Source organism: Peromyscus leucopus, chromosome X (assembly GCF_004664715.2).
Source record: "Peromyscus leucopus breed LL Stock chromosome X, UCI_PerLeu_2.1, whole genome shotgun sequence".
NCBI classification, from domain to species: Eukaryota; Metazoa; Chordata; class Mammalia; order Rodentia; family Cricetidae; genus Peromyscus; species Peromyscus leucopus.
Genome location: NC_051083.1, coordinates 54,401,443 through 54,428,457, shown reverse-complemented (window position 1 = coordinate 54,428,457; position 27,015 = coordinate 54,401,443). Strand labels below are relative to the sequence as shown.

Below are 27,015 nucleotides of genomic sequence, written 5' to 3'. Positions count from 1 at the left end.
TAACTAAAAATATCGCTTAGGCTCATTACTACAAAAGAACAGTGGTTATTAGATTTTTGTTTTATGCATAAAGAAGACACTGCAATTTCATTTTAAAAAGGTATTTTTTGAAGATATGACTAAGAATTTGAAAGCTTCATCCGAACTGGGATATAATGCTTCAAACAGTAAAAAGTTACAGGCACAATCAAGTAATTTTCAGATATGCCTGCTCACATTACCAAAGGGGCACTGAACTATGAGGAGATTAAGTAATTTGCCCAAAGTCTCACAAGTGTTTAATAAAAACTGGACAAAAAAAAACTCTAAAAAAAAAATTGTAAAAACCCTCCACCTGGTTTCCACAGTCAGCCAAGTACCTCCTGCCATTAAGTAATTTGTGAGGAGAATGGCTGTCCCTGACTTACTTTCTGCTCACAAAGGTTAACTTCAAGAGCCAGATGTGGTGGTGAACGTCTGTAATGTCAGCACGGGGGGTGTTGGGACAGGAGGACCAGCTTAAGGCTACCTTCTACTACATGAGGAAACTGAGGCCAGCCTCAGACACATGAGGTCCTATGTCACAAGAAGAAACATTAACTTCAGCTGTGGGGTGAATAGGAGGAAAAAGATAGCGGAGAGGGAGGCCGGTTGGGAGGTCATGGATAGATTGACTGTCTTTCCGACAAACCACATGGTATTTTCAGTATGGAAAGAATGTAAACTAAACGCCACTGAACACACAATGCTTTCTTTTTAAAGGGGTTCTAAAATGAACACCACCACACTCACATGGCATTTGAGTCTAGTCCAAAGGTAATAATGTGGGGATTATGGCCTTAAAAGCTTAATGTATGTGTGTTCAGATTACTTCTTTGTAGGGACAATGAGAAAGTCCTCAAATACAACAGATACTCGTGCTCCAAAATCAGATAGTCAGCTCCCAGAAAAAAGTCACACGACACAACCGGCACGCGCTGCAAAGAAAAAGGCAAGAAAAGAGTAAGAAGCCATCTTTTTGCCTTTTGTCATTTTCCCACAACTAGACAAATTACAAACTTGCCTGGGTTTTTGTTTTTTTTTTTTGTTTTTTTTTTTTTTTTCTTTTTTTTGTTGTTGTTGTTTTTTGTTTTTTGTTTTTTTTTAACAAGACAGTGTTTCTCTGTGTAGCCCTGGCTGTCCTGGAACTCCCTTTGTAAACCAGGCTGGCCTTAAACTCACAGAGATCCACCTACGACTCCCTCCTAAGGGCTAGAACCAAAGGTGTGCACCACTATGCCTCGCTAAACTTACCAAGTTTTCTCAGATAACTTTAAATATTTCTTAATGTGTAAATTAAAATTTTGGTGTTTTTAAAAATTACCTTCAGATTGAATATTATAGCTTTAGACTTTTATAATTCACAAAGCATGTTCACACATCTACTTGGTAATACTCCAGCCTTCTGAAGCACATTATCAGTGAGAAAAAGAGGACTGGAGAGATGACTCAGTAATTAGGACCCCCTTCCTAAAGACCTGAGTTCCGCTTCTGGCACTCGCTTAGGCAGCTCACAGCCACCTGTGGTTCCAGATCCACGGGCTCCAACCCTCCCCCACCCACCCCCACCCCCACCCCCGCGCGCTTGGAGCTGAGGTCCGAACCCAGGGCCTTGTGCGCTTGCTAGGCAAGCTTTCTACCACTGAGCTAAATCCCCAACCCCAATTTTTTTCTTTTTTCTTTCTTTCTTTTTCTTTCTTTTTTTTTTTTTTTTTTTTTTTTTTTTTTTTGGCGGAGCTGAGGACCGAACACAGGGCCTTGCACTTGCCAGGCAAGCGCTCTACCACTGAGCTAAATCCCCAACCCCAAATCTAAATCTTGTAGTCTACATTTTGCCAGCCGGTGGTGACATTGTACAGCTGTCCCTGTCTTTGCATGTCGCCCTATGAGAGATACTGACTGGGTGGGAGAGCACTGGAGGACAGACCTGTGAAATTAGTTGGTGCTGGGACATTATCTAAAGTTAATTATTTCTCTAGCCTGACTGGGATGAACCTGGCTTAAACAAAGATAAGAAACGGGAATTTCTTTTTCTAGGTCATAATTATAAGCCCCTAGAAAAGAAATGGAGCCTCGTGTAAATTCAACTATTCTAGATTGCCTTTTCATTGCATTTGAATCAGTTAGGCAGTGCTTTTAGTAACTACCTGTAATCCCAGCACTAAGGAACCAGAGGCCGGCCTGGACTAAGTTCCAGGCTAGTATGTGGTACATAGTGAGACCTTGTCTAAAAATCTTTAAAAAAAAAAAAAAAAACAAAAAACTGACTATAAATTATTGTATTGCTGTGTGTGGTGTATGTGCTTGTTCATGTGGGTGTGTGCAAGTTTGTGGAAGGTGTACATGCACTTGAAGACCAGAGATCTTCCTCAGTAGTTCTCTAGCTGTGTGTGTGGAGGGAGGTATGTACATGTGAGCACAGGAACGTTCACCTGGCCTATACATACAGACACTGAGTTTCTTCCTGTATCACTCTCCACTTTGTTTACTTATTTCTTGAGACAGGGTCTAGAACTGAATCTAGAATGCACAATTTCAGCTAGACTGGCCAAAAAGCAACTGGAATCCTCCTGTCTGCGCCCACCCCACCCAGTGTTGTGGTGTACTTTTCCATGGTTGCTCATGCTTGCCCAGCAGTCTTTACCAACTGAGCCATTTCTCAAGCCCCTTCACCTTATTCTTTGAGAGAGGCTTTCTCACTGGACTGGAATTCACTAACAAGGCTAGGCTGACTTGCCCAGGAGCCTCAGGGATCCACCTGCCTCCACTTCCCCAGTGCTGGGATTACAAGCTTTGCAAGCACATACATCATTTTATATGGTTTCGAGCTTTCAAATTCAGGTTCTCATTCTTTACCCACAAAGCTATTTCACCAGCCCCATGAATGTTTTTAGAAGGCAAATTTGCCTTCTCACACCTGCTATATTCCCTCTTTCTCCATCCCTTTCCCTTTATATCCTCCTGCCCTCCCTCTTCCTCCCTGCCCTCTCTCTTCCTCTCCTTTCCCACCTCCAACCCCCCAGCAGTGGTAGGAATTAAATGCTAGGATCTCTGACTAAGGATATGCTTAGTTAGTGAGTTCTTACCTAGTGTGTACAAGTCCTTGTTTCATTTCCATCATCACATAAAACCAGGCATGGTATAATCCCAGCACTAAGAAGTTAGAGTCGGGAGGATCAGAAGTTTAAGGTCATCCTCACTTGCATATCTAGCTCTTCAGAGCCAGCCTGGATTACATGAGACAGTGTCTCAGAGAGAGAGGAGACAGGAAGGAGAGAGAGAGAGAGACTCACACACACCAGGACTGTACCCTCAACCCAAATTCACTGTGTTGTCAAAGCTGGTCTTGAACTCTTGATCCTCCTGCCGCCACCTGCTAAGTGCTGGGGTTATAAGAATGTGCCACCATGTCTGGCTTTATGTATGTGTCTTGATAAAGTTTTAGGCTAATTTTTTTTTATCTCAGGGGAAATATTCATTTTTCCATATCCTCACTCTGATTAGAGACCACAAATAATAGTTCCAATTACTCCACCCAAATGTTCCTCACTAGGTCAGTTTTAGTAATGGGGAAATATAAGAGGATTCATAAATTGAAAGTTGTCTAAGATTTCAGGAAAATGAAAAGTACTTCATAAATCACTAACCTCTTTTTCTTCTTATAATTAATAGAGAGATTTCAGCAACAAAAATACAGAAAGCCTGGCTCATTTATGTGGACAAAACATTGTTCAAACTCCTAAAACACGTAATTTGTGCAGCGGTATGTATTTTTTTTCTCTGACAGATGTTATTCCTTAATTAGTTAATAAGACCAGTCAATTAAAGATAGAACAAATAACCCTCTTTATCTCTTTGACTTAGATATAATAATAGTATGTAAAGTTCTAAAATTGCTTCTTTTGTTAATCTTAATGAATATTTCTGGGGTTTTTAGATTTCTTTATTTTGATTTTATTTATGTGTATGGATGCCTTCAAGTCCATCTCTGCACTGTAGTATGCAATTTCTGTGGAGATCAGAGAGAGAAGTAGAGCCCCTGGGACTGGGAGTGAAAGACAGTTGTAATGTGGGCAGTATGAATGGAATCTGGGTCCTCTAGAAGATCAGTCAGTACGCTTAACTTCAGAGCCACCTCTCCAGCCCTCTGGGTTTATTTTTAATATGAATGAGTATTACAATTTTTTTTTCTGAAATTAATGCAGTTGTGTTTCAGTTTTTGAATTTGTGTCCTTATTTGAAGATAGGAGACAGTGATCTTCCAACAATAAAAATCTCTGAATTAAGAACTGGGGTTATAGCCAGGCGGTGGTGGCGCACACCTTTAATCCCAGCACTCGGGAGGCAAGAGGCAGACGGATCTTTGTGAGTTCGAGGCCAGCCTGGTCTACAGAGTGAGATCCAGGACAGGCGCAAAGTTTACACAGAGAAACCCTGTCTCAGAAAAAAAAAAGAACTGGGGTTATACTGGGCAGTGGTGGTGTACGCCTTTAGTCCCGGCACACAGAAGGCAGAGGCAGGTGGATCTCTGTGAGTTCGAGGCCAGCCTGGGCTACAGAGTGAGTTCCAGGACAGCCAGTACTGTTACACAGAGAAACCCTGTCTCGAAAAAAAAAATGCTTTATATTGTTAAAATCCCATTATTGTACATTTTATGGAATTATCACAGGCATAAAATTGAATAGGATCATTTAAGGAAAAGAATGGAAATTTTAGAGTCAAGCAGATCTAAGATTGAAACTTAGCTTTCTCATTTATAACATGAGAGCGATAATATTCTACTTGTGTTGTTGTTAGGATTAAGTGAGGTTGTAGATATACATATATATATGTGTGTATATATATATGACTATGATACCACCATATTACACAATGAATAAAAGATACTTAAAAGCTAGTAACTTAATATCATTATCATCCCCATACTACCATGATTCATTCAACATTAAAGAATTGTTAAGTTTCTTGTGTGTTTCAGGTACTGTATTAGATTCTAGGAATATGATAAAGAAGAAAGATGCTTCCTCTACCTTCATGATGCTTATAATCTAGTTGGAGACACAGATAAGTCTATAGATAAATTCAATAGATTGTGGAAAAGTATTATCATAGCGATCTCAAAATGCCTGTGATCTCAAAAGGCATGGATACTCAAATTTGAAGCCCCATGAGGTGAAATGACAGATGCAAGGCTACGTAGATGTTAAATGGAGGCGTCAAGAATAGAAATCCACCTCTCTAGAACCCTGAGCCCAGGGTAGTGTTCATTTCACTATGCTTCCATTCTTTTTGTTGTTGTTGTTGTTTTGATTTGTTTTGTTTTGTTTTCCAAGACAGGGTTTCTCTGTGTAACAGCCCTGGCTCTTCTGGAACTCTCTCTGTAGACCAAGCTGGCCTCAAACTCACAGAGATCCGCCTGTCTCTGCCTCCTGAGTGCTAGGGTTAAAGGCATGCGCTACCACCCACCGCCCAGCTGCTTCCATTCTTAATCAGTAAATGACTTCTGGACGGGATACCACTTTCTGTTCACAGTGACATCATTTATTTCAGGAATATTGTGTGGCACATGAACTACTGAAGAAAGTAAGCCCCAAAGAGGCTGCACTTGTTAAAGATCCTAGCATGAAGTGTAAAGTCAGATTTCGGTAATGTAACTATGCTGATTTATTTAAGAGGATAAATAATAGAAATGATATTTCATACTGATTATTTCTCAGGAAAAATTAAAAAGTATGTCCCTGTTTACATTTGTTATGTAAAAAGACTTAAGACATGACTCTGTCTATAAATTGACATGGGGTCTCACCACCATTGTGTCCCTAAGTATGAGAATAATTGTGACTTTCACCTTAGGGTCCATTTCTTTGCTGGATCTTTATATGCCCTATATTTGAAAAACAGTATGAGCTGTGCTAAGTACATGAGAAAGAAGCAATGGAGCCCCACAATTGATGCCACATCACTAATTTTTTATCTTTATTTCAGATTTGGTGGTGAAAAGTTTCCACCTTTTATCATGTACAAAATTTTTTTTAAAAATGATGGCCACGGTAACAAGTATTTCAGCGGGAAAGATTTACTAAAGCCGTCAAGTAAGGTGATGTTGCATGATAGATGTATTATACTAATATTGCTTCTTAACATCTTTGTGATATCTAAATTGCATTCCAAGTATACAGGCTACATTATTTCACCATTAGTCAACCCACCAAGCTTTTTCCTAAGCACCATATTTCAAAGTATCTGGCCTAAAACAAATTTGAAATGTATTAATTATATGAGGCTCCAAAAAATATAATATGTATCAATTTTCTTTGCATTAAAATTTTAAATTCTGGGGAGGCAGAGGCAGGTGGATCTCTGTGAGTTCAAGACCAACCTGGTCTACAGAGCCAGTTCCAAAAGTCAAAAAAAAAAGGAATATATATATATATATATATACAAACTACATATTGGTTTATTTAGACAGGGTTTCTCTTTGTATCCCTGGCTGTCCTGGAACTCACTCTGTGGACCAGGCTGGCCTTGAACTCACAGAGATCCTCCTGCCTTTGCCTCCCGAGTACTAGGATTAAAGGCATGCGCCACCACTTTGGGCATGAGAAGTATATTTTTATCTTACTCTTGAGGGATAAATTCATGTCATGTTCATCTTCAGAATAAGCTGAGGCTGTTTCTATAAAATAGCATTGATTGTTTCTATTCTAAGATTATGTAATCGGACTTTTCCAGGAACTGAAATTCTCCTGGGTCAGTTCCACTGTCCCCATTCTTAAGCTTAAGAAAATGAGAACCGGGGCTGGAGAGATGGCTCAGAGGTTAAGAGCACTGACTGCTCTTCCAGAGGTTCTGAGTTCAATTCCCAGCACCCACATGGTGGCTCACAACCATCTGTAATGAGATCTGGTACCCTCTTCTGGCCTGTAGTCATACATGCTGTATACATAATAAATAAATAAATCTAAAAAAAAAGAAAATGAGAACCTCAGAAGGAATAAGGCACTAGAAAACAGTATTCATACATTAAAACATTGTATAATAACTTCATTAATTTTTTGTTTATTTATGAAGTAAATGTTGGAGGGGGAGGAAATAGCCCAGTGATATAAAAGAGAAAATGTGACTTTCCTTTCCTCCAGCATCCTGAAAGCTTGGTCACATTCCTTGCTGTGTCTCCATCATCCACCTGTCTGAGAACCTGCTAACAGACAGGAGGAAGACAGCTGGGTTTTCGGAAACCCCAAATCAACAGCTGAGGAAGATTGACAAGACTCTAAAATGGCGGGTCAAGAGCTAGACCTTTACACCAAAACTTGGTCTGCCAAAAACATTAAAGTTCAGAATTTACAGAATCGGAGAGTACCAGGGGAGCGGAGAGTTCCCCCACGAGAAGAGAATCCCAGGATGAAATGCAGAAACTGCGGAGCCTTTGGACACACTGTAAGAAGCAAGAAGTGCCCTATCAAGTCTTGGGATGGTGCCATGGCACCACTACCCTTGAGCATCGTAAAGAAGGAAAAGGAGAACCAGGACCCAGGAAAGCGACAGAATCCTCAGAGCCCTGAGCCAGTGAATGAGACAGAGGAAGAGAAGAAAGAGAGAGAAAGACTAGAGCAGCAGAGGAAGGCTCTCCTGCTCAAATTTCCCAAGAAGCCCCCAGAGAGGAGGCCTCGGAGTTGGAAGGATACGACACATCCTGGTGACTATCTGAGGCGTCCGAGCAGACCGTCGTTCTTCCATGTAAACAAGAAATTATCTGTGAACCGTACTCAAACTAATCTGCCATCAGTCAAGAAATCAGATGGGGAACATGCGTGCCATACAGCACCTTCCACAGAAGACCCTAATATTACCTTACCTCTCGAGGAAGATAAATGTCCGACCTTGGAGGTCCCTAACATGCCAAAAACAACAGTTGGGCACAGTGATGAGGAGCCAACCTTCAGTGAGAAGCCAGCGGACCAAAGCACAGAGTATTGCCTCCATCAAGTCCCGCAGGCTGCCTTCAAAGTGCAGGAGATGAACCCCATGCTGAACACTCAGTCACCAGCCCAGCATTCTGATGAAGACAAACACTCCCGCACAGCACATACAGATAGCCAGCGTGCTGAACTCAGCTTCAAGGTAACCCATAAGAGAAATCTCCAGCTCCCCACCCAGATTATCCAAAATCCTCCAAAGAAACGACGAGTAAGCACCTACCAGAGACCCCAGAAGAACACTGAGAAGCCTATGTTGGCGTCTTTCCGTGTTGTGCCACGTTCCAGTACCAGCCAAGTTGAACCAAAAGGATTACCTCAAGTGACCGGTGTTGAACAACAGCCTCCACACAACAGAGCTCTTCTGAATTTCACCCAGCCTTTCACTGAGTCCAATCATCCATTGTCCAGCCACGTTCCAGTCCAACCTCTCCGAATGGTCTTTACTAGATTGAGAAATGGCTACTGGAGCTCCAGGATCTTCGAAGCTTCCTCATCCCATCCTCCTGAAAAGAAGATGTCTTCTGATAAGATCTCACCCTCCCTGAAGCAGTCTGAGGAACCATATGCCTGGGTCCCACTGAGTCTCTTCGTAAACACCCGTCCAACCTCCTCCTTTGAGGAGAGTCACTGAGAAGAAGGTCACATCAAAAGAGACTCTGTCTCCAGCCTCAGAGCGACTTGTAGACTAGGACTCTTGGATGGAGGAGAGAGCAGAGGAAGCTGACTGAGCCATTTGATTGGGGTCCTTGGGATAGTGGAGCATATGAACTGGTGGAATACCATCAACTGAGCAGCAGACACAGACACCATTCGGATCACATAAACTGGACTTCACACGAAGTTTACTGAGGTGAAATGTTAAGGAGTCCTCCATGAAGTCTGTAAGAACTTGAGTTGGCAAGTGCATGTGTTTATTCACACATAAGCAGAAAACCCAAATTGACCTGTTTGGCATCCAAGTGTCTATATTAGTGGAAAGTCTGGATGACCTCCAGGACCTACATCTTCATTCTGACCTCAGAAGGGAGCTCTTGACTGTCACGTGTGTCGGTGAGAACCGTCGTGAAGAAAGCTCTCTTGCCCTTACAGATGTTCTTCTTTAATGACTTGTAAATAGTTTTTACAGATACGTTTCAGTGTTAAAAAAGTTCTACAAACTATGCCAAAGAGAAAGGGAGATGTACCGTTATGCCTCTCCCCAAGTGCTGCAGCTGTCACTCTCCTGGAGTGATCAGCCCTAATCGTCCCTTATGTTGTCCTCATTTTCCCCAGGAAATTAGATGTTAGAATTCTGTTTGTCCTTGTTATTAAGATGTTATCACACTATTCAGCCTGACTTTTTCAGTGAACACTACAATGGCCTTTTAATGAACAGAACATACCCTACTTGAAGAGAACAGTTTGGACTGTCCTTGTCCCTTGCATTCCTTTTCAAAACAGATTTGGCTAATATGTACACTCACAGTCGAAAGAAAACTTGCAATGGTGGGATTTTTCTCATTCTAAGTTTACAGTTTTGCTCTTTGAATAAAACTTTTGTTTGCAAATTGATCTAACTTTTCTGTTTACTTACTTTTTGGTGTTTGTTTGTTTGTTTGTTTGTTTGTTTGAGACAGGGTCTCTCTATGTAGCCCTGACTGCCCTGGAACTCACTTTGTAGTCCAGGCTGGCCTTGACCTCCCTGAGATCCGGCTGCCTCTGCCTCCAGAGCTCTGTGATCAAAAACGTGCGTCACCACACCCGACTCCCACTTCTTGCACTTCTGGTTGCAGTGCCCTCCACCTCCAGAGTACTAGCATTACAGGTGTGCTGACACACACACCTAGTTTATGCCGCGGTGAGCAGCAGCTCAGGGCTCCATGTGTACTAGGGTAGCACTGTACCAAGTGGCCTATATCTCTAGCTCTAAGTTCATTTATTCTTTTATTACTATGCATATGGATGCTTTGCCTGCATGTATATCCGTGTGCCACCTTCGAGTATGGTGCCAGAGGAGGTCAGAGGAGGATATAAGATCCCTTGGAATTGAATTAGAAATGGCTGTGAGCCACTATGTGAGTGCTGGGAATCGAACCCATATGCTCTGTAAGAGAAATCAGAGCTTGTAACTGCTAAGCCATCTTCCAGTCCCTCATTTATTTCTTTGTATAAGTGGGCCAGTTTTAGTTTGTTCAGATGTCTAGTCTAAATTCACTTATCTTTGAAAATATTTTTGTTATTTTTATGTGTGTGGATGTTTTGCCTGCATGTCTGTGCACCACATGCATGCCTGCTGCCTGAGGAGTCCAGGAAAAGGCATCAGATCCCCTGGAACTGGAGTTACCGACAGTCATGAGCCTCCTGGTGGGTGATGGGAATTGAACCCAGGTCCCCTGGAGGAGCAGCCAGTGCTCATAACTGCTGAGCCATCTCTCCAGCCCCTCTAATTTCACTTATAAAGGAAGAGGAATTGACCACATTTTTGCTCCATCATTCCCCTCCATCTTTCCATTTCTTGTTGCATTTCCTTGTCATTTTCCAGCTGTATCTCTCATATAGTCACCAAAACAAAAGGCAAGTGAAAGGCGAGGGAAAAAAAGGAAATTAGGAACAGTGGTTCTCACCCTTCCTAATGCTGCAAGCCTTTTAATTCAGTTCCTCATGGTGTGGTGACCCCCAACCATCAAATTATTTTTGTTGCTACTTCATAACTGCAATTTTGTTATAGTTATGAATCGTAATGTAAATATGTGCTTTCCAGTGGTCTTAGGAAACCTCAGTTCAAGGGTCTTTCAATGCCGGGGGGGGGGGGGGGGGGGGGGGGGGGGGGGGGGGGGGGGGGGGGGGGGGGGGGGGGCTGTCCCCGACTCCGCAAAGGATCACAACCCACAGGCTGAGAACCACTGTTGTAGAACAATAGAGTAATGATTTGTATGTGTGTTTGTGTGAGTGAGTGAGTGTGTGTGTGTGTGTGTGTGTGTGTGTGTGTGCGCGCGCGCGCGCGCACGCGCGCGCATGCATGCTCCCATTTCGTTTTCCACTTTGACAATCTATTTTCTCAGCATTGGTAATTTACAAGAGGGTGTCATTATTGTTGGTCCACCAGAGAATTTTCTAAAGCCTTGCTACCCAAAGCATGTGCAGCCTTCCACACTGGCATCCACTGGACCATTTTAAAATGCAGAACCTTGAGACTGGAGAGATGGCTGAGCAATCAAAAGTGTACACTACTCTTGCTGAGGAGCCAAGTTTGATCCTCAGCACCCATATCAGGTGGCTTACACCCACCTGTAACTCTAGCTCCAAGGGATCTTGTGTCCTCTCTGGCCTCCTTGGGCACCTGCATGCATGTGCACACGTGCACACACAATTAAAGAATAAAATAAAGCCGGGCAGTGGCGGCGCATGCCTTTAATCCCAGCACTCGGGAGGCAGAGGCAGGTGGATCTCTGTGAGTTTGAGGCCAGCCTGGGCTACAGAGTGAGTTCCAGGACAGCCAGAGCTAACCAGAGAAACTCTGTCTTGAACCCAGCCCCCACCCCCCAAAAGAGCGAGCATTTGAAGACACTTGGAGATGTATAACTGAGATTTGAATGCTTAGCTGTTTCTACCATACTGCGTACATTTTAAAGCTGAAGCAATCCCTGCAGTTAGTGAGCTTTTATTTACTCTGCATCTGCATACAATTGTAGTTGAAGTTTTCCTGTGTCCGCCCGGCTCCTGCGTCCTTGCATAAATAAACACAACAGGCTAATATTATTTAAAACTGCTTGGCCATTAGCTCAGGCCTACCACTGACAAGCTCTTACACTTAAACTCAGCCCATTTCTGTTAATATAGATGTTACCACGTGTTCCGTGGCTTTACCTGTGTGCCTGTTACGTGCTGCTCCCTGGACGGCGGGCTGGCATTTCTTGACTCAACCTTCCTCTTCCCACAATTCTTGTCTGTTTGTCCCGCCTATACTTCCTGCCTGGCTATTGGTCAGTCATCATTTTATTTATACAGAGCGATATACACAGCGTACAATGAATTATTTCAAACCAAGTGCAAGGGTACCACTTATCACTACTTCCTTAAGTGGGGATTTCCAGCAAGAATGAGCAACTGACTATGTATGGCAGATTTCTGACAAGAACATCTTGACTATCGGGCAGCGCTCTTTATTTATTTTTTTTTTTTCCAAACACCTCTGTGCTTGTTTAAATGAAAACGTTCCCATGTTGGAATACTTGGTCCCTGGGCAAAACCTCGACCAAGCAGAGAAAAATGTCTGAGCAGAAGCACAGAGCTGAGAGAGCTGCAGGCGTTAGGCAGGTGGTGTGGGGAGCAAGTGTGTGGGGGAGGGGCCAGCCAGGATGAGACTGGAATGGGAGCAGGCCAGGCTCACCTTGGCTTTTACTCTACACCCAGTAAAAAGATGTGGTCTCCTAGCTTCCTGATCCAGCCATCTGCTGCCGTGTCTCTCTGTTACTATGGACTCACTTTCTGGAGCTGTAAGCCAAAATAAGCTCTTCCAGAAGTTTCTTTTGATCATGGTATTTTTCACAGCAACAGAAAATGCCTAAGGAGACAAGAAGAGGGCATCAGATTTCCTGTAGTTGCAGTTACAGTCAGTTGTAAGCTGCCTGATGTGGATGCTGGGAACTGAACTAGTATCTTTCACAGGAACGGTATGTGCTCTTAACCACTAAGCTTTCTCTCCAGCCTGGATCATAGTTTTAAAGTTTTTTTTTTTTCTTTTAAAAAATGTTCTTTTCGGCCGGGCGTTGGTGGCGCACGCCTTTAATCCCAGCACTCGGGAGGCAGAGCCAGGCGGATCTCTGTGAGTTCGAGGCCAGCCTGGGTTACCAAGTGAGCTCCAGGAAAGGCGCAAAGCTACACAGAGAAACCCTGTCTCGAAAAACAAAAAAAAAAAAAAAAATGTTCTTTTCAGCCAGGCGGTGGTGGCGCACGCCTGTAATCCCAGCACTTGGGAGGCAGAGGCAGGCGGATCTCTGTGAGTTCGAGGCCAGCCTGGGCTACCAAGTGAGTTCCAGGAAAGGCTCAAAGCTACATACACAGAGAAACCCTGTCTCGAAAAACAAAAAAAAAAAAAAAAAATGTTCTTTTCAGCGGAGCGATAGTGGCACACACCTTTAATCCCAGCACTCAGGAGGCAGAGGCAGGCAAATCTCTGTGAGTTCGAGGCCAGCTAGTCTACTTAGGGAGTGAGCAAGTTCCAGGACAGCTAAGGCTACACAGAGAAACCCTGTCTCAAACAGAAGAAAACAAAACAAACTGTTCTTGAACCCAGATTCACACGCACAGATTCACATGCATATACATATAATCAAATATAAAAATAAAATCTTTTTAAGACGTAAAAACAATTTTTTATGTTGTGCTGGTGTGTTGTTTGCATGTAAGTCTGTACACCACATGTGTGCAGTGCCCACAGAGGCCCGAAGAGGGCATCACAGTCCCCTGGCATTGAAGTAACAAATGGTTGTTAGCTGTCATGTGAGTGCTCTGGGAGAGTAACAAATGCTCTTAATTGCTGAACTATCTCTCCAGCCCCAAATGAAAACCTTTTTAAAAAATAAAAAACGCCAGGCGGTGATGGCGCACGTCTTTAATCCCAGCACTCGGGAGGCAGAGGCAGGCGGATTTCTGTGAGTTCGAGGCCAGCCTGGGGTACAGAGTGAGTTCCAGGACAGGCTCCAAAGTTACACAGAGAAACCCTGTCTCAAAAAACCAAGAAATAAAAAATAAAATAAAATAAAAAATAAAAAAAACGATATTCCCTTGAGGACTGTAGACTCACCTACACCTGTGGTTTTATTTTAAAACTGTGCATCAGTGTCTATGGGGACAAATTTCAAGTGGTTTTAAAATCCCTATAAAAGCCAGACATGGAGGTCCATCTCTATAGTCCCAGCATTTGAGAAGTTTAAGCCCATCCTTTACTACATAGCAAGTTCAAGGCCAGCCTGGGTTACATGAGACCCTGTCTCAAAACCAGTCCCTATATAGCTGGGCATGGTGGCTCATATCTGTCGCCCCAGCACTGAGGGAGCTGAGGCAAGAGCCTTACTAGTAAGTGCTTGGCCAACCTGGGCTACAGAGTGAGCTCAACCTTGTTTTAACTCCTTCCCCCCCCTCCCCGCCCCAAACAGCTATATCATTTCCTTTCTGTAAATGTAGCCTTTCTATTAATAGCAAGATTGCAAAAGACAGGAACACTATTTGCTGTATTTGTCAGAAAATAGATAACATCTGTGCCAGTGACTAAAAATATATTATTTTTAAAATCTACTTTCTTTATAGGCAGTGGCTGATGCTTACAAGATAATGGGAGAAAGGCTATTTTATCAACAAGTTATGGAAGATGAGCATTTTTTCCAGAAATTCAAAGTAACTGATCCTATGGATGTTGTCACAGTGCAAGATTATATGCACGTAAGGAATTTAGATGTAGATGGTGAAAAATCAAACAAAAAAGGCTTTCCTGGCCCTATCCTCCAACAAGAAAGAATCCTAATTTTTAGTTTGTTGTTTGTTTTGTTTTGTTTTGTTGGGGTTTTTGTTTGTTTGTTTTTGTTTTTTGAGACGGGGTTTCTCTGTATAACAGTCCTGGCTATCCTGGAACTCATTCTATAGACCAGGCTGGCCTCAAACTCAGAGATGTGCCTGCCTTTGCCTTCCAAGTGCTGGGATTAAAGGCATAGGCCGCCACTGCCCAGCCCATAGCTCTTTTTTTTTTTTAAATTGTGGTAAAATGCAAACAACATAAAATTTACCATTTGGGGGCTAGAGAGATGGCTCAGTGGTTAAGAGCACTGGCTGCTCTTCCAGAGGACCCAGGTTCAATTCCCAGCACCCACATGGCAGCTCACAGCTGTCTATAACTCCAGTCCCAGGGGATCTGACACTCTCACACCAATGCACATAAAATATTTTTTTTTTAAAAAAAATAGCCTTTAGAGGGCTAGAGAGATGGCTCAAAGATTAAGAGTGCTTGGTGCGCTTCCAGAGAACTTGAGTTCAGTTCCCAGCATCCACATCACACAGTTCACAACCAGCAGTAACACCAGCCTCAGAGGATCCAGGGCCCTCTTCTGACCTCTGAGGGTACAGTATACACAAGCTCGAGCATACACGCGCGCGCACACACACACACATACACACACACAATGAACAAAATGTAATTTTTTTAAGCTAATGAGTGAAGATCTACCTCTGGTTGCAGGATACAGAAAGAATTAGAAAGCAGCCAAAGTTCTATTCAAATGGTCTCGCTATTCCAGGGGCAATGGTGGTTGCTCGGTTTAAGGATGTATGGCTACAGATGCAAGAGAGAGAGGAGAGGCAGTAGGCCTTGGGGACAGACAGGGAAAGAAACTAAAGGAATATGTCTGGCATGATTCTTGGATTTCTGATTTGCATAGCTGGACAGAGCAATGCTGAACTGGGGCACTTAAGCAGCATACCTGAATAATAATAATATTATAATAATAATAACAATAATAAATGCTTTTGTAACACTCCCTCCCAGTTTTCTACTAATAATCCAAAGAGACAAGCATTGACGAAACAAAAATTACCGCTATTCTGATTCCTAATGTAATCGTAATAATAATAATAATATACGTGACCATAGCTTCTTCATTTGGGTGCCTCACTTTGACATATGAAGTTATGCAAAGCCTTAGAGACTCTTGACTGGGTTTTCTTTCCTTTAGAGACTTAACCTAGGAGACTAGGGAATTAGACCAGAAAATAAAAGAAGCTAAGGATGCCACCTCTCTTTGCTAATGACATGAGTCACAAACTCACAGGTTGTGAATATGTCAAGGATTGGGGTCACAGAAAGAGAGCCCCAAATGTTTACACTGGAAAAGAGAGATAAGATTACTCGTGGGGTGAATGGCATTTTTAAAGATCTTTACAGGCATGTCATTTCCTTTCATCTCTAAGTTTGTAAATCCAGTGACCCTCTTTATGGATGAGAAAAATAAAGCTTTAACAAGGTCCAAAAACTCACCCAAGGTCCCAAAGTGAATTAGTGGCCGAGTAGATCATTGACAGGGCTGAGATATTTACTGATTGTACTACTGCAGTCCTGGGAAATAAAGTCTGCAGGCATTCTCACTGCATGGAGTGTGGGACTAAGGGAACTGATGATACAAGCTGAAACTATACAAAGCACATCCCACGTTCTCTATTGTTTTGAGACAAGATGTCATGTAGCCCAGGCTGACCTCAAATTGGCTATATAGCCAAAGGATGACCTTGAACTCCTAATCTTCCGTTCACCACATTCCAAGTGACCTGTGCCACCGCTCCTTGCTGTTTGCGTTCCGATGTGTGTGGGTCTGATTTTGTTTTCAGCACAGGAGCTTGAACCCAGGGTCCCTTGCATGATAGGCAAGCACTCTACCCCTAAGCTATGTCTCCAGCCTCATACAAAGCAAATTTAAAAATCAATAGAGAAAACTGGTTGGCACATTAAAAACAGCAGGATGTGCTGGTGCTTGACTGTAAACTCAGCACTCAGAAAGTTGAGGCAAAGAGGATTTCAAATTTGAGGCCAGCCTGGGCTACATAGTGAGCTCCAAAGCAACCCTGAGTTACAAAGCAAGATCCAGTCCCAAAACCAAGATAAAAACAAACATTAAAAGCTCTCTTATAACAGAAATGAAAGACTCAAAACATTTAGTACAGTATTATTTAATACATTTAGAAACATTGAGAGTGCAAGTTTTATTTCTTTGTAAAAACTAATCAGCTGTGAAAACACTAAAACCAATGAATTGGACACGTTAAGTGGGTGAAGTATATGAATTGTGAATCTCAATAAAGCTGTGAGTGTAACGGATTGGGGGGTGTAGCTCGATGGCACCGTGCCTTGAGTTCGATCCCTACCACAGTCAAAACAAAGAAAAGCCATGGGGGAGAAAGCATAATCAAGGATAATGTGAAGCCTGTGGCTCAGGCCTATAATCCTAGATGTTTAGGAAGCTGGTGCAGAAGGGTCACAAGATCAAAGCCCGCCTGAGGTACAGAACAAGTGCAAGGCCAGCCTAAGTAACTTAGCAAGACTGTATCAAACTTTCAAAAATGATTTAAGGCTGAGGGGTCAAGCACTAGCTTAGCACGCACACAGCCCTGAGCTCCACCCTCAAGTCCATCCCCTCCCAAAAGAGCCCTTGGAAGGATGCTGGCCTTCTTGTTCTCACGTAAGTGACAGTGGGGACCACTGTCTCTGCTGTGGCTTTGTCAGTTGTCACATGCCTAAGTTTGAATCAGCCACTGATTATATGTTGCAAAATACACTAGATTTCTCATCATGTGAAGCTTTTTCTGCCAGGGTCACTTGGTTCTTCTTGTCAAAGCCGCTTACGTTGGTAAGTTCACCTTCACCAAATCCCTCTGACTGTTCAACATTTGCAGGTTCTTCAATGGTGCCGGCTCCTTACAGCCACCTGTTTCTTCTACAACTCATAGTACATCGGATTCCAGTTTCACTTCCAGGGATACCACATTCGGTTTCTTTGCTGGCCAAGTCTGTCTTTGAAAAAAAATTTTTCTTTTTATTTTAATCATGTGTTTGGGGCAAGATTGTGTGCATATATGTGCAGGTGTCCAAAGAGGCCAGAAGAGGGCTTTGGAGCCCCTGAAGCTGGAGTTACAGGGGGTGGTGAGCCCACTGACATGAGTGCTGGGAACCTAACTCAGGTCCTTTGCAAGAGCAGTGTATGTTCTTAACCGCTGAGCCATCTCCCCAGTCAGTCCCCAGTTCCCTCTTTTGATGGTCCATTTTTGTAAAATGTCGCGTGGGTTTATCCTTGAGAGACAAAGAGGCCACAGAACTACATATTTGCTGTCTATATGTGAACTCATTAATGGATTCACAGTGACCAAACACTGACAAATTTTTAGAGACAGGACATGACTTGTCACGCAATATGATTGCACGTTTGTCACTAATTGAAGATCTAGCCGCAGAGTTGGTGCTTTATGCAAAGGTTTGCAATTATATTGTGAGAATTGGAATCAGCCACTTCTTGTCGAGAGACTGGTACCACAAAACAAAATGGTGGCAACTGCCACTTCTGCATGATGTCACATGGGTACACGTGCATGTTTGTGTGCATGTGTGTGTTCACGTGCCTGTGAAAGTGGGCGCACACGAAAGTTTGAGAGTATGTAGCAGACTCTAAAGGCCTATTCCTAGCACTGTAGCCCACCATCCTCTATACCTATCTCTCAAACACACATTTATGATATTAAATTGAACTCATAAATTGTGTTTTTAAATTGCAATGTTTTAAATTGGAAAAAAAAGTAAAGCAAGATTCCTACAAATAAAGATAAGGAAATTCTCCCCTGAGCACCAGAGATTAACTCGTCATTTCTAAAACAGTGTGTGCCAGTGTTTATGCATTAGATAAACGTTTAGTGAGTGTGGTACTGTGTGAACTGAAGCTGCGCGGCATGGGTCCTGCCTTCCAGTAAGGGAGTTAAGATGAATGTAGATAACAGAAACATCTAGTTGGAATGAAAGTCATGGGAGAGAGATTCAGTAGAGTTTGGAGATGAGGACCAACAACTGAGCATTCTGCATTTTTTTTTCCCCATATAGTACCTCAGTCTTATGGATAAGACTCCTGCATCATCTGGTGGCAGGAATAACCACTGGCGAAGATTAACCCTCAGAAGCATTCCCAAAACAATGATGATGTATGACATAGTTGATTATGCAGAGTCTGGAGTAATCTCAGACCGTTTACAAAAAGAAATGAAGTATTTGTCACAGAAGCCACAAACAGAAGCGATGCGTCAGCACCAGCTAGAGACTGTTTCTAAAGTTAGGTAAAAGACCATTTTTCTTGAGGTTACAACACTAAAAGCATTCCTGAAAATGTTCCCTTTCTGATACACAGTCCACTAAAGATAATCGGCACACGGGGAGACTTGAGTTGGGGAAGACTGACCCAAACGTATGCAACTTTGTAAGCAGAACACTAGCAAAAAGGTCAGTTGGTACTGAGGTGATGACTTGTACCACCAGGCAGGCACCTCAGGACGCCAAAAGGCTGCCCTGACAAATGCAAAAAACAGCACAGTGGTTAAAAAAAAAAAAAGTGCTGGTGACTCATTGGAGCAGGCAGACACAGAGATGCTCCTGCTAGAAGAGAAGCCTCGGGCTAATGGCTTCCCTTCCAGAGAAGATAAGAGGCAGTGCAATCCTGGAGCTGTCCTAAGTCAGGAAGTGGTGGGGCACAGTAGGGTGAGTCAGAGGCTGAGTGTGCCTCTCTGGGAAGAGGCGCCTGCGTGCAACTGTTAATATTTTTTGTTTTTATAAATACAGCCAAAAGAGCATCCATTGCCCATGCACGCAGAGCTGAAGGCTTTGTCCTTCCTGATGAAAGCTGTAATTGTTCTCTCTCTCTCTCTCTCTCTCTCTCTCTCTCTCTCTCTCTCTCTCTCTCTCTCTCTCTCTCTCTTCCCTGGCTCCCGTTGCCTAGGATCAATTGTATATAAATTACAGTGGTATTATTCTCTTCTCTTTACCAATAACAATCAAACCAATTCGTAGTTTGGATAACCATGTTGTAGCAAAATATATGGTTTAGGGTCTGAAATGACAGGGACAGAATGTTATTATTCCAATTAGGATTGCTTTTAATTTCCATTACTAAGAGTCACCCAGCCCATCTTATTTATAAATTAATCTGGCTTTCTTAAGAAAAAGAAATGGTGATAAGGCTGAAGAGGACTTGTTGGTAATATATTTTCACACATATGCTTGCAATAAGAAATATTCCTTTAGACCACAAAGAAGACCCTGGCAAGCAAACACACTGGGGAGTCTCAGGACTGCAGACGAAAGGTGTTGAGCCAGAAACATAATTCAACTCCTTTATTTTATAGTCAAGGCTGTGACTTTCCAGACAGATAGCCTGGTTCAAGGTACAGTCTGTCATCATGAAATAGACTTTCTCTAACTCATACATATGAGCATTGAATATAGAACTTAACCCTATTACCACCAAGGTCAAATAAATGATGTCATTTTCTTCACTGTCATATATAACTTTGTGCTCCCTGCTATTTGGATTCATGCTACTGATTATCCAAGAATGAGTCATTTAGGAGTCAGACAGCTAGCCAATTTTTAAATCAACTGAAGAAGAAAAATATTTTCATAAGAGCATCTTTGGATAAAGTCCTAGTCTAGGATCTCCCAGAAGCAAACCCCAAGACTAGGAATTGAGTTGGAACAATTTATTTGGGAGGTGATCCCAGAAACTACTGAGAGGGTAGGGCAGTAACCCAGACTGTGTGTTAGCAAGCCACTTACCACTGGAGCTACCTGGAGCTTTATCCCTCCTGGGAATGTTAGAGTCACTGTACAGCATGCAACTCTGTTATTCCACTGGGTACACTAATGCCCCACGGCCATTGGTTAAGTGCTGGCCAGCAGGGGCAGTATTCTTGGATTCTTTTAACCTACTCCACACATGGACTCTTGTTCTGAAGGACGATTCTAAGGATGAATGATCCAAGTGCTGGCAGGAGGCTACTGAACTGATCTGCCCTTGATAGTAAAGCTAAGGGAATGAGGGCATGATACCAGCTGGCCTGATCCCAACACTGGTCAAATAAAATAGCTTCACTAGGCTGGGGAGAAGGCTCAGCGGAAAAAGTGCTGCTGCGCAAGCATGAAGAGCCGAGTTCAGATCCCCAGAGCCCATGTAAAAATCCAGGCAGGTGTGATAGCCGCTTCTAATCTCAGCACTCAGGACACAGACAAGCTCTCTAGCTAGAAATGGTGAGCTCCATATCCAGAAGAGACTTACTTATCCTCAATAAATACAAGAGCAATTGGCAAAGACACCTGACAGCAGCTGTGGGTCTTCACAACACAATCAAACACGTACATACACAAGCGCCTGCACACATGAGCCCACATACATGTGAACATACGCCCACATACACACACCACACAAATGCATACACAGAAAAATAAGCTTCATCATGAAACCCATTACTTCGTATGCTAACCTGAAAATTAATTTTTAAAAGAAGCTTGCTTTTTCAACTGTTATGAAATATAAATTCCGGCATTAGTTATGATATTTTAAAAATTCATGCTGAGTATGGTGATGCCTTTAGTCTCAGCATTCAGAAGGCTGCCTCCGTAAGATTGAGGCCAGCCTGGGCAACATATTGAGACCCTGTCTAAAAAAAGAAAAGAAAAAAAGAAAAAAAAAAAACATCCACATGGCCACTCCACAGTGTTTTCTAGGAAGGCTTATTTTGAATGACAGCCGGTTTTTGCCATTTTTGTAATCGTAGTTGTCAACATCATCACATTTACACCTCCACAAGCTCCAGGTAAGAACAATGCTATGCCTCCCCGCCCCCAAATGGTCTTGCTGAGCAGCTCTGGTTGGCTTTGAGCTCACTAATATAATCCAGCTTGCCTTGAACTCATGCTCTTCCTGCCTCTGCCTCCTCAGTCCTAGAAAGTGTGTGTTACCATGCCTGGATGTTTAAGAACTGAAAATGCAGCCGGGCCGTAGTGGCACATGCTTTTAATCTCAGCTCTCCGGAGGCAGAGGCAAGCAGATCTCTGTCTGGAGGACAACCTGATCTACAGTGTGAGTTCCAGGACAGCCATGGCTGTTACACAGAGAAGCTCTGTCTTGGAAAAAAGAAAGAAAAGAGAAAAGAACAGTGCTATGTAAAGTCCCAGAAATGATGACTTTAACCTAAAAGCTGACAAGCCGTGTTGCTCCACATACTGAAGTCTCTCAGTATGCTAGACAATACCTTACAGTTTAGCATGGACTTCACATTCCAATCTTATTTTGTGTTCTTTTATTTATTTTTTTTTTCTGTCTCTAATACAAATGTCTCCTAGGTATCCATCCTTTCCAATTGTCCGCCCTTTTTACCAGCCTTGGGGAGAGCAAGGTAAAACGAAACATTTGGGCCGTCGATCCAAGCAAGCACAAAAGAAGGTTCAAAAGATGAAACAAGCCTATATGGCAGCTAGAGAAGAAAAGGCTTCCTCCAAGGTAACTGTTCGTTTAACTAGCAGTGAACTCCTTCGTTATTTTGGACAGTTTTCAAACTGCCTATTTTTAGAATCTGAGAGAAGCCCCCAAGAAAGACCAACTGACGTCACGTATGCAATTTAGCAGGAGCGTTTATTTCCAACATGATGGGGGTGGCAAATAACGACCCCGAAGGGGGATTCTCAAGCTCCTTTTTGGGGGGGCGGGTTCGAGACAGGGTTTCTCTGTGTAGTTTTGTGCCTTTCCTGGAACTCACTTTGTAGACCAGGCTGGACTCGAACTCACAGAGATCTGCCTGCCTCTGCCTCCCGAGTGCTGGGATTAAAGGTGTGCGCCACCACCGCCAGGCGCTCCTTTTAAGCAGAGTTAGGGGAATTCCAGAGAGGAGGGATTAATCTGGTGCTGATTGGTGGAGGAAAGAGTAGTCTGGGAGTTGATTGGTGGGAGGCTGTAATGGTTAGGGCCCCGTTAGTGGTGGAGGGGTCTAGTGTCTAGGGGTTTGTTGACAAGAGGGTAGGAAAAGCTATCTTTAGCTAGCAGAAGTCTGGGGGGACATCTGCTGAGCCAGCAGAAGGGGCTGGGGGGCCTGCTGAGCCAGCAGAAGGGGCTGGGGGCGGGGCACCTGTTGATTGTTGCTCCTAAGTTGTGGTTTTCCTGAGAACTGCTTGCTCAGCTCCAGCCCGTTCTAGTGAACCAAAACTAAGGCCTGGTCCATGCCAGAGCTGCTAGGGGAGCCTGTTAGGGCCCTGGCTTGGCCATCCAGTCTTTTCACCTATAAGTAACTTTATTTGCACAAAGAAATGCGAGTTCAAGGCTGAAACACCTTTGGCATACATACCTGGGCAGTGTGAAGTTATTTTCTGGTAACAACCATTTTCTTTTATTTATTTATGTATGTGTTTGTTTGTTTCACTCTGTATCCCTGACTGACCTGGACATCTGTACAAACCAGGCTGACTTCGAACTCATAGAGATCCACCTACCTCTATTTCCTGAAAGCTGAGATTAAAAGCATGCACCATTGAGCCGGGTGGTGGTGGCACATGCCTTTAATCCCAGCACTTGGGAGGCAGAGGCAGGTGGATCTCTATGAGTTCCAGGCTAGCCTGGTCTACAGAGTGAGATCCAGGACAGGCACCAAAACACACAGAGAAACCCTGTCTTGAATAAACCACAAAAGAAAAAAGCCAAATACGAAACACTCTGTTTTTATTTGTAATTGCACGTAGGGAGCACAAGCAGACACATCACGAGTAAAGAAGAAGGTCATATTCTACTGTCCATCTTTTGAAATTCTGGCAATTGAAGAAACCCCATCAGACACCAAACTGGCAAAAGAAGAAAGGGAATTATTTGCCTGGTATCAAGACCTATATGTTAAACATTCCTCATTGTTTTGAAACGCTAATTGACAGAAAGCAACAGTTATTTAACAATATTGCTGTCGATAAATAAAAAGCAGCCGAGTAGAAAGACGTCTTTGGTATGCTTTCTTAATCAGATACAGGATGTATTTGTAAGCCCTTTTGTGTTACCGTAGGTGGGAATGGTTTTTAACCTGAATTGATTACTTCCATTAGATGTCCTGGAACGAGCAATATACATTTCTTTTCAAGAAATCAGAAGCAAATTAATCCCTAGGCATTTGATTCAATGTTGATTTTTTTTTATTAAAAAATATTTGAACAGGCCATGCTTAGCATAAAAATTGAATTCACGGGATGAAGGGCTGTTCTTGAGTCGGCCTCCATTACCTTTGCTTAGCTGCATGTTGTTTTTATGGAATGGCTTTGGAACAGCCTATTCTCAATTATAATAAAATGATAATAGATCTGCCATGACAGTAGGCATGACACAGCACACTTTATCATTATTGAGCACTGTAAGCACCTGGGACAGAATGAAGCATCAGCTTTGGACAGTTTTCAAATATAAAGACTGTTTTGAGTAATATTTCTCCATTTTATTTTGAATTGACAAATTCACCTTCCTGATAAGAGCAAATTATTGATTTCATCTGTGATCCAGGCTACTGAATCGTATCAAATATTACCAGAGACTGCAATGGCTAAACAAAATGTAGTTGTTTATTGAACTTTTAAAATGGAATGTTTTATTTTGCTAGGGATTTAAAATGCACAGGTTGATTGTTAAAGCTACTCAGGCATGACAAGGATCTCATTCTCTATTAAAATACTCTCAAATTATAAATATTGGAGGAAATGTATATGATTTCCACTAGAACGTATTTAACATAAACATGCATGTTTTAATATTAATAAAGCCTCATTTGATATCCATAAAAAGAAGCATAATCTCTTCTCTTTAGAATCTGTCCTGACACTGATTAAATATTTGTCCTAAATCACACATAGTCTCATTCATTAATTTAGCAAGTAGTCTCTCATCTGATCAAATGCATAGGAGATTCAATCCAGCCACAGTACATGTAACAGCCAAGTTAAGGAAGCTGTCGCATAAAAAGATGAGAAACAGTATAAAGGAAGGCCACAGTCTTTATGTCTCAAAGAGCCCATTTCTCCTCTTTCATTAACTGTAATTTCTGCCTTTTCAGAGCCCATGCTAACCATTGCAGCCACATCATAGAGAATTCTCTACAAAGCACAACTGCACATAGTGCAGTTTCTGTGGCAGCCACTTTCCCTTACTGATGCCTTTCTATCCGTGTGAATGCTTGTGTATACTCTTGAATTTCATTAGTATTTATTGTATAAATTAGTGCCTTAATTATCACATTTTCATATATATATTTGAGCAGATTCACCCTCTCTTACCTTCTTATCCCCTCTCCTGATGGTCCCCTTCTACTTTCATGGCTTTATTTGTATTTTTTCAATTTTATATATGAGAGAAAACACAAGGGATATGTATCATTTAAAGTCTAGTTTATTGTATTTAACATGATGATCTCTAGTTCCATCCATTTTTCTGCAAACAACGTAATTTCATTGTTCTTTATAGTGGAATAAAACTTCATTGTGTGTATATACTACATTTCTTTATCCATTGATGGGCATCTAGATAGGTTCTTTTTGTTTGTTTGTTTTTGTTTTTCAAGACAGGATTTTTCTGTGTAGCCCTGGCTGTCCTGGATCTCGCTCTGTAGACCAGGGTGGCCTCGAACTCACAGAGATCTGCCTGCCTCTGCCTCCCGAGTGCTGGGATTAAAGGTGTATGCCACCACCATCCAGCTTTAGACAGTTCTTTAGCATTGTTATTGTGAATAGAGCTGTGACAATACAAGGCTTTACAGGTATCACTACTGTATATTGATTGACTTTTATACTTTGCATTATATCCAGAAGTGGCATACTGGGATTATATGCAAGTTCTACGTTTAGTTTCATGGAAAACCTCCATGATGATTTCCATAGTGGCCGACTACATTTCCATCCACCAACAGTGTATAAGGGCTCCTTTTCCTCCACAGCCTCACCAGCATTTGGGTTGGTTTCTTTGTTTTCAATTCTGCCTTCTCTCACATAGCTCTACACAGCCATCTCTCTCCACACCACCACTGCTCTCTCAGAGCCAAACTCTGGACAATTATAAGTTACATTTTCAGGGTCCTACCCATAGTTATAACACAAAATAAGTCACATGGCTTCTCTTAGGCTAGTAATGTCACACTGACCCGTGCATGTAGCTCTAAGTTGGTGAGGGATCCCAGACATTAAACAATTGGCTGAACCTTGAACCTGAGACTGGGAGTAATTGCAAAAAGTCAATTACTGAGAAAGTTATGTCTAATAAAGTTGTTTCTATCCTGACCTGAATCAGCAACAAACAACACCTGGGAAATTGACCTCATGTGTTTGTCTCTAGGAGCAACCAACCTGCTTTGAATCTGCTCTGAAGTCTAAAGTTAGCTGTCTAAGTAAAAGGCTGTCTTTGTAGCCGGGTGGGGCATGCCTTTAATCCCAGCACTCGGGAGGGAGAGCCAGGCAGATCTCAGTGAGTTTGAGGCCAGCCTGGTCTACAGAGCGAGATCCAGGACAGACACCAAAAACTACACAGAGAAACCCTGTCTTTGTGACTGAGGGCTCTGTCAGTCAGAATAATGTAAAATATAGACAGAAATCATCTTCCTGATCATCCACAGCTATATGTGTGCCCACCAAGTATGAAACACACCAACGAAGGGCTGTTCTTATTAAGGAGGCAGAGCACTGGCACCTGAGAAAGTCACAGACAGAAACCAACAGTCATTCACAGTCAGTGACCCCACGGCTTTGCCAAGTGGGCGCCCCCAACAGGGAATCGGGTCAACTTGTTAAACACTGGTTGTTACTGTCAGACATTCCCACGGCCCCACACACACACAACTCCTCCACATATAGTCACATAATTAAAGGAAATTTAATTTATATTTATTAATTATATTATATTTATTAATTAGAAATTAATAATTATTTTATTATTATATCATATAATTATTAATTAATAATTAGAAATTAATATATAAGAAAAAGAAAATATTTTAAAATCCTAAATCAAAATACAAGAAAAACAAATTTAAAAAATATGGGGGTGGAGATATTACTCCGTGGTGTAGGTAGAAGTTTCTGTCCCATCAGCAACTCCAAAATGCCTGGCAGCCACTTCCCAAATTACCACACAGAAGCTTACATGAATTATAAATGCTTGACCAATAGTTCGGGCTTATTACTAACTAGCTCTTACATTTTAAGCTAACCCGTGTTCCTTATTTATGCTCTGCCGTGTGGTGGTACTTTTATCAGCATGGTATGTTTATTTCCTGCTCCCTCTGTGCCTGGCTGTTGACTCCTGACTCTGCCCTTCTCCTTCCCATAATCCTTAGTTTTGTCACCCCAACTACACTTCCTACCTGGCTACTTTAAAAAAAAAATCAGCATTTTATTAAACGAGTTGAAGTGATAAATCTTTACAGTGTACAAGAGGATTATTCCACAGCCCAGTGG

At 42.4% G+C, this 27,015-nt stretch overlaps 1 protein-coding gene across 2 annotated transcripts; it reads left to right on the top strand.

The window, feature by feature from the left end:
• Positions 1-80: 80 nt before the first annotated feature.
• On the top strand, positions 81-23,935 carry CXHXorf58 (chromosome X CXorf58 homolog). 2 transcript variants are annotated; one of them, XM_028881663.2, is made up of 8 exons: positions 81-980; positions 3,684-3,781; positions 5,569-5,663; positions 6,004-6,115; positions 14,289-14,420; positions 18,607-18,836; positions 21,895-22,051; positions 23,281-23,935. In XM_028881663.2, exons 1-8 carry the CDS (start codon positions 830-832, stop codon positions 23,449-23,451), a joined length of 1,146 nt encoding a protein of 381 aa, XP_028737496.2. In that variant the 5' UTR covers positions 81-829; the 3' UTR covers positions 23,452-23,935. The 2 variants fall into 2 exon arrangements, with proteins under 2 accessions (XP_028737496.2, XP_037055100.1); XM_037199205.1 differs by lacking the exons at positions 81-980; positions 5,569-5,663; positions 6,004-6,115; ... (2 more) ...; positions 21,895-22,051; positions 23,281-23,935 and adding an exon at positions 7,158-9,551 and having other exon boundaries at positions 3,415-3,781.
• The last annotated feature ends 3,080 nt before the right edge of the window (positions 23,936-27,015 follow it).